The sequence below is a fragment of the Miscanthus floridulus genome, chromosome 11 (assembly GCF_019320115.1).
Source record: "Miscanthus floridulus cultivar M001 chromosome 11, ASM1932011v1, whole genome shotgun sequence".
Classification (NCBI taxonomy): Eukaryota; Viridiplantae; Streptophyta; class Magnoliopsida; order Poales; family Poaceae; genus Miscanthus; species Miscanthus floridulus.
In genome coordinates, this window is record NC_089590.1 from 68,681,676 (window position 1) to 68,694,176 (window position 12,501).

The following is a 12,501-nucleotide window of genomic DNA, read 5'->3' on the forward strand; positions in this document are numbered from 1 at the left end:
CTCGTCATTGTCTCTTTCTTCTTCCTCCTCTGTACAGGGATAGAAGATGGATTCGACTGCAGCAGCGGCCTGAGCCCTTGCGCCGGAGGACCGAGGCCGCTCGCGTGCGGCGGAGGGCCGGAGCCACACCCGTGCAGCAGTCGGTGGAGGCCCGAGGAAAGCCGCGGTCGCTGCCGGAGCTCGCGTCTACCCCGCGAAGGGAAGTCACGATCGTCGCCGGAGCTCGCGTTCGCCCCGTCGTGGGAAGCTGCCGGAGCTTGCGTCCGCCCCGCCGAGGGAAGCCGCCGGAGCTCGCGTCTGCCCTGTCGATGGAATCCGCCGTGGAGTCGCGGTCGCCCGCGGAATAGGTGGAGCCGCCAGGGAAGTCGCGGGGTGGAGGAGTCGCAACCGTCGGAGGAAGCCGCGGGGGTTGGAGATACGCACGGGAGGATTTGGGGGCTTAGCCTAGACCCAACGAGAATGGGGTCTGGAGCAAGGATTTGGGTGTCCACACAAATTTTGAGGTCCTAGTAGAGGCCCTGCTAGAGCACGTTTTTTGTCCTGGGATCTAATATTTAGCTATGGGGCTCAAGTAAGGGCCCTGCTAGAGTTGCTCTAGTGATCACATCTAGGGAGCTCTACTGTCCGTACAAATCTAGTGAGGCTAGGTGGCCAACGCAGGGGAGCTGGGCTCACGAGCAAGTGGTGTGATATGAAGAAATGGATCACGCGCTGCAGTGATGGCTTCTTGGCATCGGCAACGAGATGCTCCGCAGGAAAGATAAATTTGAAATTACCGGTGTACGTAGTCTCTTCGTGTATTTTTTTTTAAAAAAAATTGTGGTGGTGTGCTCATTGTCACCTGCAAAACCACAAGTTGCTTGTGATTAACTTCAGTGGCAGAGGGACAGAGTGACACAACCCACAAGTAAATCACGTTAGGATTGGGTCATGGTTTTCGACCCATTGACTCGACCGACCCAAAAAAAATCAACCCAAAGTACAAGAACTCGGAAAAATTAGTCTGACCCAATCCAACCTGCCAGTGTGTCCTGTTAGACTCACGCCAAAGATTTTGACTCGTCAGTTTTTCCAACCCCGTGTTTGATCAAGTCCAATCCACACTTTACCTTAATCTCTGCTAAAAATCACATAACGACTTATTATAAATTGGAATGGGAAACTCACTCCATGCGTCCCACTATATATCAAGACGTGCACGATTCAACATGTACGGGAGAGAAACAAACGTGGACACCCCGCGTGAACGCTGCACGACGTCGGGCGCCAAACTCGCGCTCCACACGTGCACGATCTCATATTCTAATTGCTACTGACACACTCAGTCAACTAACTGAACGAGAGAATAGGTGCCGAACAAGGCATGAAGTAATTCAACAAATAGATATCTTCACGCCATGGTCCTTTCTTCTTCCCAGAGTTTAATTACTTGGGAGCTTCCACAGAACCTTTCTGCTCCTTGATATACTTTGTGATGGCCTTAGCAATAGTAGCTAACCCATCGGTACTGAACACAGGGGGGGGGTGTTTGCATGCTCATCATCGACTTCGTATTCCATTGTTGATCTTATGATGGATGTCTTCTCTTCTTTCCCCATAATCTCGATTCGAACCATGTATTTCTGAAAGCCATGATCTAGAACGCCTCCTTCAGTAACTATTGTCTCCTTGATGTAGTTTTCATTGTCAACCTTGATGCACTTTTCTTTGAAAGTTTCTGATCCAGGAGTTCCTAGCAACATGAATCACAAGAAAAGTAGGCAAAATTACTTGGAGCTGAGACAGCATCATCGTACCTCAAAGAAGCACATGTTTTCAGTTTCAGGTTCTAACCTGGAGGGAAGGTAATAAGGAGGACTGATCCAGCACGGCCATCTCCCTCTAAAAGTTCAACATTTGAGACCTCTTCAGGAAGCAGTTAGGGCATCAAATTCCCAAAAAGGAGAGTTCCATAGACCCCCCACACGTCGGCAGCGGGGAGCCCGGTCTCAAACTCATGGCAAATGCCGCCTTTCATCGCTTTGAGCTCTGTAGACATGCTAAGGTATACACAAAGACTTTCTTCTGTGGAACTTGCACTTGCAGGCAGGAGGAAAATGAGATTTTATAGCCGATCGCGATCTTGAAATGTCTGCGACACCCGAGGAATGTGAGAAGTCAGAAGAGTGTCAGCAGAGAACTCTAGTTTAATAAACTTAGCCATATGGTATTGTCAACCATACGCTGCCATTTTGGACTAATTGGCTTTGACCTGAACATCTTGCAAGAAAAACTTGGGCTAGCTGTTATTTTTTTCAGAACAAGAACTTATATTAATCTAACATCAGCATTACAGTCATGCTGGATACATGCTGGCCTGACTGCAGATCCCACAAAATGCAATGGAAGGATCAAATGGCAATCATTTGTTCATTACCATATTCTATTTGTTTATTGGTAGATACAATCTTCACTAATCAAACATATACACGATATCATCCTTTCTTGGGAGCTTACTCAGGACCCTTCTTCTGCTTGATATATTCTGTGATGGCCTTAGCAATAGTAGCTAAACCACTCGTACTGACTACAGGAGGGTTGCTCGCATGCTCTGGATCAACTTCATATTCAATAGTCGATCTTATGGTGGCTGTCTTCTGTTCTTTTCCTATAATCTCGGTTCGTACCAAATATTTCTTAAAGCCATGATCGAGAAAGCTTCCTTCAGTTACTAGGACCTCCTTGATGCAGTTTTCATTATCGACCTTGATGAACTCTTCTTTGAAAGCTTCTGATCCAGGAGTTCCTACCAACATGAATCAGAAGAAAGCAAAGTTATTTGGAGCTGAGATCGCATCATACCTCAAAGAAGCTCGTGTTTTCAGGTTCTAACCTGGCGGGAAAGTGACAAGCAGAACTGTTCCAACGCCACCATCTCCCTCTACAAGTTCAACCTTTGAGAACACTTGAGGAAGCAATTGGGGAATCAGATCCCCAACAAGGAGGCCTCCATAGACCTCCCACACGTCGGCAGCTGGGAGTCCAGTCTCAAACTCGTGGCTAAGGCTCCCTTTCATTGCTTTGGTGAGCTCTGTAGTAGCCATGCTGAGGCAACCGCAATGTGAGTTCTCTGTCTGTACATATATAGACTTTTCTTCTGTGGAAATTGCAGGCAGGAGATATGAGATTTATTCAAACGTGAATGCCACCCGAAGAATATGACAGAGTGTCAGTAGAGAACTCTAGTTAATAATAAGGTGTTATTCATATGGTATGGTCGACCATAGGATGCCATTAACAAGGCACAGTTCGCCAAATTTTTAGCACCTTATTTTTTTCGGTGTAGACCTAACCTTGTCAGTTATGTCCAACAATCAGCTAATTATAAGAATGAACTATTCCTTGTTAAACTCATGGAGAAGGCTCTCTTCCCTTGCATCGTCATGAGCTATCAGGGCCTATCACTATAAACCAGAAGAACTAACTAAATTCTCAAAGAACCCCACAAGTTTTTCTTTTCTTTCGTTACCGTTGCAGGCACCAGGCCGCAGCAAAATGAGATCTTAAAAAGTTGAGAAGTCAGTGTCATGTTAAGAATATAACATCTCAATTAGTGCGTTTGTGTTCTCTTAAACTTGAGTAGGCTATGCGATTCAAAAAAAAATTGAGTAGGCTGTGTGAATCATGATATGCAAAGGTCAAAAGAGTACTTTCAAGATTTTTGTGTCAGTGTCTCTCATGCTGCAGTGGCGGATCCAAGATTGAGGCAAGGGAGGGGCTAATTTCCATGTTACATATCTATGCAAAATTTGTCCCGACTTAACACCATACCTAATTTTGGGGACTTTTTAAACATGTATACTGACACTATTAACTGAGAACAAGTTCATTTGAACATGTAATGATGCTAAATTCAAAAACAAAAAACCATCTTTCTGAGTAATCGTACAATTAATATATACACACGGAAAGTGTTATCAATAATTGCATAAATATTCTAGTAAGCAACAAATGAACATGAGGATACATTAGCACAACCTACATGTTTCTAAGCTATGGAGTGCCGCTCGCATTCAAGGCCAACCAGTGCTATTCACTGTAAAACTCCTCCTTAATGATATACATGCTAAGCATGGACGCGAAATAAAAAAGCTTCTGAACTTCTTTCCACCAAATTCAGCATAATTAATATGTTCAACTCGCTTACCTAAGCAAAAACAAGGAAAAGAGCCGGACCTGGGCACCGGGGTCTGGGGCCAGGCCGCAACCTGGGCACTGGCCGGGTAGCGCCCAGCCGCTCAGCACTGCAGGCTGCAGCAGGGGTGCTGGGGGGCTGGGCGTGTGGGGCGCCGGGGTAAGCGGCCGCCGGGCGGCGGATCTGCCGGCCGGCCACCACTGAGGAGGAGGAAGCTGGAGGAGCGGGTCGCGGATTATGCGGTGCGCCGGCTGGGGCGACGGCCGACGGGGGCGAGGGCGCCGTCGAGCGTGGTCGCGCTCGCGCGGGGAGTCGCTGAGACTTGAGTCTCGAGTCGTGGAGTCGGGATGTGGCGCTGGGAGATGCGAGACACGACAGCAACCGAGGCCGCGAGATGGGCTGGTGTCGCGAGGGCTAGCTGGGCCTTTGTGAGAGCCTGTCCCTACTTTTGTTGGGCCGCGGCAGCAACCGAGGCCGCCCCATGCCGATACGCAATTGGTTCTGGGCTTGGAGCGTCCAAAATAGATAACGTTTTTTACTTTTAGATATTATACATGTTTGACCATTTGTCTTATTCAGTTTTTCTATAAATAATAAGTAATATAAATTATCATTAAAGTATATATAATGGTAAAATAAGTCATAACAAATAAATAATATTTATACAATAAATTTAAATTTTAAATAAGACGGACAATCAAACAAGATGTCCAAAAGTCAAAAGTGTCATGTATTTGGGACGGGGTATATAACAATTAGAAAATAATAACTACTCTCCCATCCTAAAATACAAGGTATGTGTAAGTTTGAAATTTGTTTAAAATATATAAGATATTATGGATTGCTCAATCTCATTTGTGCTTCTGTCTTTAGAAATTAAAATTCCATCCTTGTATGTCTTCTATTTAAACACGTTTTTGCCCAAAATGACTCATGCAACTGGTAGCCAAATCAATGACATGCATGCATGTCTCTTTGTGCGCCTTACTAGGAAATTAAATAAGCCAACAACCGAACTAGTAAATAATTAGTGAGAGACAAATTAGTCATTTGGTAGACTCTTTATTTGATTCTAAAATTGCTTGAACACCTTGTATTCATGAAGGGGGAGTAGCTCAAATGGCTCATGTGATGCAATATTTATTACTTAACACCCTATGAATTTGAAGAGTGTGCTATAAGTTGGAGAATAGAATTATACCATAGTGATCTATAGAATCAATTTTCATCTCTCACCCTATGAATTTGAGATGAGATCGGCTTATTTGTGGGCTTAAAAAAGTTATGGAATGTCAAAGTTTAAGCCAAATAACCTAATCCATTATGTAGATTTTAATTCCTCCAAAATGAAGGGATCGAAACGGCAACTAATAATATTTGTACTACAAATATTACTAAGTACTAAATCCGTTCCAAATTATAATTCGTTTGACTTTTTTTACCTCAAGTTTGACCACTCGTCTTATTCAACATTTGTGTAAAATATCACTTCTTTTGCTGTGGGTTGCTTTATTAACAAAAGTTCTTCAAGAATGACTTAAATTTAACTATGTTAGCTTAAAATTTTTGAATAAGACGAGTAGTCATACGAATTATAATCTGAAACGGAGGGAGTATGTTTTATGGATTGGTCAAGTTTGAATTTATTTTAACTTTTTGAAGAATGAGAATATGTTATGTCTATTTTTTTTACTGAGCGAGTATGTCCTGAGGAACCGGTTTTCGAGTTGGACAAACTCAAATGCTTTAATTTACCTCTCTTCAGTATTTAAAAAAAATGAAAATTTACCTCTCTTTTTATTAATTATGGCACCACGGTATAACACCACCCAGACGCTGCGTACTGACTAGTGACTTCAGTACTTCACCCCTTGTCACGGTGTCACCTACTCTAGCCCCCCCCCCCCCCTCTCCTTTCCAATGGCCGCCGCCGTTCGCCGCGTACTGCGTGGGGTTTCCTCCATCTCCGTTTCCAACACCAGCCGTCTCCTCTCCACCACTTCCCCACCTCCCTACCGGAGCTCCAACACCAACTCACCAGTTGCCTTCGACTGGTCCGACGACGACGCTGACAGCTCCTCACATCCACCCCCGTCCACGGCGAAGAAGGATGAATTACCTCCCCCCTACTACGACCCCTTCCGCAAGAATCCCGCCGTTGCCGAGCCGTCCGACCCCACCAACCTACAGGAGATCTTCCACAGGATGCGGAAAGAGGGCCTCACCGATTACGCCATCAAGATGTTCGACGGATTGTCCAAGGACGGGCTCACCCACGAAGCTCTCGCGCTCTTCGCCGTCATTAAGGACAAGGGCGCCATGCCCGACGCTGTCGCCCACACCGCCGTCCTCGAGGCCTATGCCAACGCCGGCCCTGCGCACTGGCGCGACGCCGTGCGCACCTACGACCGCATGCTCGCGTCTGGCGTCATGCCCAACGCGTACACGCTGGCCGTGCTTGTCAGGGGGCTCGCGGCCAGCGACCGGTGTGCGGAAGCCGGCAAGTACCTAGTGGAGATGCTCGACCGCGGGATGCGGCCGAATGTGGCGACGTATCTGGCCGCGTTTGAGGCGTATCTGAGGATGGGGAAAGTGGAAGAGGGGAAAGCGCTGCTACAGACGATGGAGGGGAAGGGGTTCGTGCCAGACGAGGAGGCCGTGCGTGGCGGCACTGTGAAGCGGGGGCAAGTGTTCGACGGCATAATGAACTTGCTCTTTGGCAAGTAATAGTGGTACGCTCTGATTGGTGCATGTAGGAAGTTTGAATCAAAAATAGTATTTGCTCTTCTGGTAATTGTGGTACTGGTACGCCTTGCTTCTTGGTTCATGTAGGAATGTCTGAATCAAAAATAGTATGTGCTTGTGAGTCTTCAGGATTTCCAAGTGAACTATGTATTGTTTGTCCTAAACAGGGCTAATGGCCAATGTTCCTTGTTTAGTAAGCTAAACCAACAAGTTTTTTGGGACAAATTTTGGATGCTAAAATGTCAAGCCTTTTGGGAGTCCGCCGTTTTCCAATATTACTTATTTCTTTATTTATTTATTTTTTGGCTTGGAGTAGCAATTTGTTCAAATAAATTATGGAGAAAAGCAAAAGGGATGAACTGATGAATTGCTACAAAAAAGTGGGAAAATGAGCAGGAAAATAAGGCAAGCTGAACCATGCTTCGCCAAAGCTGGTCGAAGGAAATCTAAGGGATTTGGGCTTTCAAAAATTTATGGTTATTTTAACATCAAACTGATTTGTTATGCATTTTACACCCTCAAAGAGACAGATGATGGTGCATGTTCTTCTGCCTCATGATCCTCCTGCATAACAAAATGCACATAACAATTGTTAGACATGTTGTAGCAGTAAATATTTTATGAACTATGCATAAAAGTACTGCAGTTTTATATATCACATGTAGTGACCTTTAGTTTTGCATGGAACACCTTGGGTTAACTGCAAGAATCACATAAATCTCATAATCATGCAAGCCCTGTTGGAGCTGTGAGCAATGATATGCTAGTTATCAAAGAAAATTATAAAACAGACAACCATGAGCAGGAAGCAAATTTCCCTTTCACCTGTCTATTCTTATCCAGCATTTCACTTCTATCATTATCATCATCTAGTCGAGCAAAGAAACAGCCAGAACAACTTAAGCTTTCTATTCTCCAAGACCTAACCATATCTATGCTCCGAGACTGAGAACACATGGGATTCTTTGGATCAGGCCTGAGCACAGCATGAAATTCTGGTACACAGCCTAAAGAAAATGGACGGAACCAGCGGCAACAGAGAAGCAAGAGGTAGCACATAATAATCTACATCTATCAGGTTAGGATGGTGTCATTAGTTCTATAATTTTCATATATAAATTTCTATAGGGATTACATTGAATAGTGATTACCTGATAGTCTGTTCCATGATGTTAGCTGGTTTTTTTTTTCTTCAGAGAGTGTGCCAATGATATGGTTTGGTGGTATAAACGAAAAGTGTCACTCAAGTGATAGGAATGACGAAAAATTGAAAATTTTCCCGTTATTCAAACCGAAGTAGTACCAGACAACACACACAAATGATAGATCTTGCAGCATGTAGGCATGGTAACAGCATGCTCAGTTTTACAGTACCCGAATCACACACATCCATTTTATTCGTCCTCAGAAACCGTGCTAGCCGCAGTTCTGAGTATTTTTCGTTTCAGGCGGTTGCCTGGGCAGTCGTCATCTGCTCCTTGACATACTGGACAAGTCTCTCAGCAGCCGCAGCCAAGGGTGCAGTGGAAGCCGCCGCTTCGAGCTCAGGGCGCCCGTCGTGGTACTCGTACTCGACCGTCGATGTAATCACCGAAGAGCTGGGACCCTTCTCGATGATCTGGAAACGGGTCACGTACGTGATGAAACCGAGGCTCAGAAGGTCACCTTCGATGACCGCCGCCTCCTTGACGCGATTCTCGTTGTCGATTTTGACGAACTCCTCGCTGTAGGTCTGCACGCCAGGGTTCCCTGGCAAGTGCATGCATGGCAAACACAGTTTTTATCGGCATGTTAGCTAGCCTGTCCGTCGATGTACGCCACCAAGATCTATGGATGGCGAGATTCAGGGCCGGGGTGGTTTTATCTGTTTCAAAGATGCATGGCCTCACCTGGAGGGAACGTCACCTTGATGACGGAGCCGACGCTGCCGTCGCCCCTGACGACCTCGACCTGGTGGAGGACCTGCGGGAGCAGCTCGTGCACCAGCTCCACGAAGCGGAGCGTGCCGTAGATCTTCCACAGCTCGGAGGCCGGGACGTCGGCCTCCAGCTCGTGGCCCTTGCTTCCCTTCACCATATCGCTCGAGATTGAGCTGCGCCTCTCAGTCCTAAGCTGTGTTTCCTGTTAATACAATTGAGCTGTCGAGTGCGCCTATATATAGGCAAGCCGGCCGGGTGCGGCAGTGTCAGTAGCTCGTTCTTTTTGCCTGTTGGAATCTACTAGCTCAGTGCAATGATCGACACGCGATCAAGAACGTGGTATACTTGGTGGGTGGAGAGTTGACATTGCATTATCAGTGATATAGGAGGCTTCTGCTTAGCCTCGCTGCCCACGTTGCTGTCGCGCAGTTGGTATTCAAATGAATTGTGAAAACATGCAAGTTTGGAATGCACGTGGCCTGGCCTGCTAATGGGTGAGATCCCAACCCGTTTCCACCCTATTCCATATCTAATTAATTATTTTTTATTTCCAACCCACCCCCATTCCAAATTAGCTTAGACGCAACCCAACCCGACCCACGCTGTCTTGGATTGCCAAGGTTCTGCATTGGCAGTATTCCATAGCCTTGCTCGCGATGGCGGGCAGAACAGCCCACGATTTTTTGGTGGTGCATGGCACAGCGTCGCAGGCATCGAGGGCGGCCGACACCAGCTCCCTGGCCTCGTGCAGGCGGCAGACCTCCTCGGCGCCGCCCAGGTGCCGGCCGTCCCCGAACACCTGCGGGAGCAACGGCGGCAGGCAGCCGCCTCCGTCATCGCCGAGCGCGACGCGGGGCTCGCCTTTGAACCCCGCGTGCATGGACAGATCGAGGCTGAGCATCCCGAGCGTGGACGACCGCAGCGCGACGGAGTGTCGCGGCACCTGCACGCGGCCCGACCGCCACTGCGGCTCGGGCGGTCGCGCATCCTACCGGCGCGGCCGTCGTAACCCGTCGCCGTGGCAAGAGATCAGACCTGCAGAGCGGGCACGTCACGTGCATCTGTAGCCGACGTGGAACACGTGCCAGCACTCGGGCAGGCTCCGCACCATCTCGCCGCCGCGAAGGTCTTCCAGGCGCGTGCGGTGGGAAACGCCGTGCCGGCAGCACGACCGCGACGACGCTCAGGCACCAGGTGACGCCGGCGACGAGCACTGCGGCCAAGGCAGCGAAGGCACACGCCTCCCAGATGATGAAGAACACGGCGAGCACGCAGGACCCTCCCAAATGATGAAGAACGCGGCGAGCACGCAGGACGTGACGAGCAACGAGCAGGACTCACCCGCCACGGTTGCCAAGACACCGTAGCCGTCACCGATGACGTCGTCGACAGACTCGCCAAAGGGAACCTTGCATTCCAACTCATCCCAACCCGATTTGCTTAACCCGACCCATCCAACCCATTTGACCTCTAAACCCATTACCACCCATCCAAACAGTTCCATGTTTCAAAAAAAAAAAAAACCCGAAAACTACAAGTATTACCCGACCTATTAGAAGGCCTACGTGCTCGTTGCAATGTCGTTCCAGCGTGGCTGCTGCTGAAGATCGAAGCTAACTTGTGGATAGCGGCAGGTTCAGGCGGCTAGCGCCGTTTGTGGCCGCTTGGTCGCTAAGCGTTTCGCTGCTTTAGTTCTTTTCTCTGTTCTCCTCGTTTTCAATTTCTTTCCAGTTCTTCTTTTAGTGTCGGCTTACGTTGCGTAACCGTTCCTCTTAGGTTGCGTTTGGTTGAGAGTCAAAGTGGGGGATGGGACAGCTCTATTTTCTGTTTGGTTAAGGAGGGATGGGACGAACCCGTTTTCTGTTTGGACCGGAGATAATAAAAGTGGGATTAGCGACTGACAGGTGGGATCCAATTGTCAGTTTTTTTAATCTTTTCTTATTTTCTCTTTCCTCTCCTTATCTCTTCGATCCCAACCGCCCACCTCGTCTCCTCCGCCGGCGCCTGGCTTCCCCAGCGAGCTCGCCCCGTGCCACCTTCCCCTGAGCTCGCCCCGTGCCTCCTTCCTCCGAGCTCGCCCCGCGCCCACGAGGTGCCTCCTTCCTCCGAGCTCGCCCCGCGCCCACGAGGCGCCGGCGCTCGGTGGCCGGCGAGGCGGCGGCTCTCGCCCGCGCGGCGGCCCGTGAGGCAACGTGCTCGCCCCGCTGGGTTCCTCCATCTTCGAGCTCCCGCGCGCCCGTCCTTCTTCCTCCCATCCTCTCCCGCGCGGCCGTGAGGCCGGAGCTCACCCGCGCAGCGGCGGCGGCGGCGCATCTCGGCGGCTCACCGGTGCGGCGGGGCTGGAGGCGGAGCCCGCACGCATGGCGGAGGTCGCCGGGGCCGGGGGCGGAGGTCATCAGGTCGAGGCGGAGCCTGCGCGCTCACCGGCGGCCGGGTCGAGGCGGAGCCCACGCTTCTTCCTCGACTCCGGTGAGTCCCTGCTTCTTCCTTCTTCCTCAACTGCGGCAAGCCCCCGCTCCTCATCTCGTTCTTCTCACACACGCGTGCGGGCCATGCAGCACTCGTCCCATGAGGACCGTCCCTGTCCGCTCTTTTTTGAGGGGCGAACCGCGCCCGGATCTTCAGCGAATATTCGCTCGTGGGACGTCCTCGTCCCCGCTTGACTCGGATCCAAACAACCCTCGTCCCGGGGCCGTCCCATCCCATCCCTCCTTGTCCCAGCATCCAAACACTACCTTAGTGCGTGTTTAGTTCGCGAATTTTGGGAATTTGGCTACTGTAGCACTTTCGTTTTTATTTGGTAATTAGTATTTAATCATGGACTAATTAGGCTCAAAACGTTCGTCTCGCAATTTCCAACCAAACTATGCAATTAGTTTTTTTCGTCTATATTTAATGCTTCATGCACGTATCGCAAGATTTGATGTGATGGCTATTATAGCACTTTTTAAAAAACTTTTTGGGAACTAAACAAGCATTTAATGAAAAACATGCTCCCTGAGCGCGGTCGCCAAAAAAAAAATCAGTGATACCAGAAAATTGTGAATTTTGCTACATTGCGAATTCGAGTCAGTCGATGCAGGTGCTGACGTGCATGTATGTGTTGACGACCTGGAAAGAAGTGTGGCCGGGCCCAGAGGGCAGAGGTGGTGGGTGTTGTGAATTGAACAACTTCAGATGTATGTCCTGTTCGCTTGGCTGATAAGTCATGATTGAAAATGTGATTCGTTGATAGAGAAAAATATTATTTGTTGACTGAAAAAAAAATACAGCATAAAGACAAACGAACAGGACGGACGGCGGTAGGTAGCGCGGCCTAGCTCGCCGTGTGTTAGAGACACCTTGCCTTCAAAATTATCACGAGAAAATTGAATGAAGTGTTGAATAATTGTTGGCGGTCCGGAGATACGGCCGGTATGACAGCGCTTGAGTTGCGTGCAGGCTGTACCAGGGCTCATACGACGCTGCACTGCTACTCGCCGGCGTAACTAGCCTACGTCGCGTCGTCCTTCTCTGACGAGCTGGTTTGTGCGGCTTCCTTCAGCGGATCAAATCTGCGTATGCTATCGGCGTCGGCTAGTCAGGCCCGTCCCATGGGGGAGGGCAGGCAGTGCGACGCCCGGGGGCCCATGACACTAACGGCCCATGAGTATATGTATATGT

The 12,501-nt window shown here is 48.9% G+C and overlaps 3 protein-coding genes and 1 pseudogene across 7 annotated transcripts; 1 reads left to right on the forward strand and 3 right to left on the reverse strand.

Moving 5' to 3' along the window:
• Positions 1-1,168: 1,168 nt before the first annotated feature.
• LOC136491129 (norbelladine synthase-like) lies at positions 1,169-2,140 on the reverse strand (annotated as a pseudogene).
• Positions 2,141-2,260: 120 nt separating this feature from the next.
• On the reverse strand, positions 2,261-4,528 carry LOC136491130 (norbelladine synthase-like). Of its 5 annotated transcripts, none has more exons than XM_066487361.1 (3): positions 4,216-4,528; positions 2,873-3,084; positions 2,261-2,785 (listed from the first exon to the last, which is right to left on the reverse strand). In XM_066487361.1, exons 2-3 carry the CDS (start codon positions 3,081-3,083, stop codon positions 2,493-2,495), a joined length of 504 nt encoding a protein of 167 aa, XP_066343458.1. In that variant the 5' UTR covers position 3,084; positions 4,216-4,528; the 3' UTR covers positions 2,261-2,492. The 5 variants fall into 5 exon arrangements, with proteins under 5 accessions (XP_066343458.1, XP_066343457.1, XP_066343459.1 ...); XM_066487360.1 differs by having other exon boundaries at positions 2,873-3,136; XM_066487362.1 differs by having other exon boundaries at positions 2,873-3,070; positions 4,187-4,528.
• A 1,556-nt stretch (positions 4,529-6,084) lies between these two features.
• On the forward strand, positions 6,085-8,436 carry LOC136491132 (pentatricopeptide repeat-containing protein At4g38150-like). The gene is made up of 3 exons (XM_066487364.1): positions 6,085-6,906; positions 7,894-7,997; positions 8,368-8,436. Exon 1 carries the CDS (start codon positions 6,095-6,097, stop codon positions 6,899-6,901), a length of 807 nt encoding a protein of 268 aa, XP_066343461.1. The 5' UTR covers positions 6,085-6,094; the 3' UTR covers positions 6,902-6,906; positions 7,894-7,997; positions 8,368-8,436.
• Positions 8,177-9,031, reverse strand: LOC136491133 (norbelladine synthase-like). Its single transcript, XM_066487365.1, has 2 exons — positions 8,809-9,031; positions 8,177-8,668 (listed from the first exon to the last, which is right to left on the reverse strand). The coding sequence occupies exons 1-2, from the start codon at positions 8,993-8,995 to the stop codon at positions 8,364-8,366; spliced, it is 492 nt and encodes a 163-aa protein (XP_066343462.1). The 5' UTR covers positions 8,996-9,031; the 3' UTR covers positions 8,177-8,363.
• Positions 9,032-12,501: the final 3,470 nt, after the last annotated feature.

Coding starts and splice junctions, on each gene's coding strand:
- LOC136491130 (XM_066487361.1), bottom strand. CDS start 3,083: ATGGCTACTACAGAGCTCACCAAAGCAATGAAAGGGAGCCTTAGCCAC. Junction 2,786..2,872: donor GCTTGTCACTTTCCCGCCAG/GTTAGAACCTGA, acceptor TCATGTTGGTAG/GAACTCCTGGATCAGAAGCT.
- LOC136491132 (XM_066487364.1), top strand. CDS start 6,095: ATGGCCGCCGCCGTTCGCCGCGTACTGCGTGGGGTTTCCTCCATCTCC.
- LOC136491133 (XM_066487365.1), bottom strand. CDS start 8,995: ATGGTGAAGGGAAGCAAGGGCCACGAGCTGGAGGCCGACGTCCCGGCC. Junction 8,669..8,808: donor CAAGGTGACGTTCCCTCCAG/GTGAGGCCATGC, acceptor TGCACTTGCCAG/GGAACCCTGGCGTGCAGACC.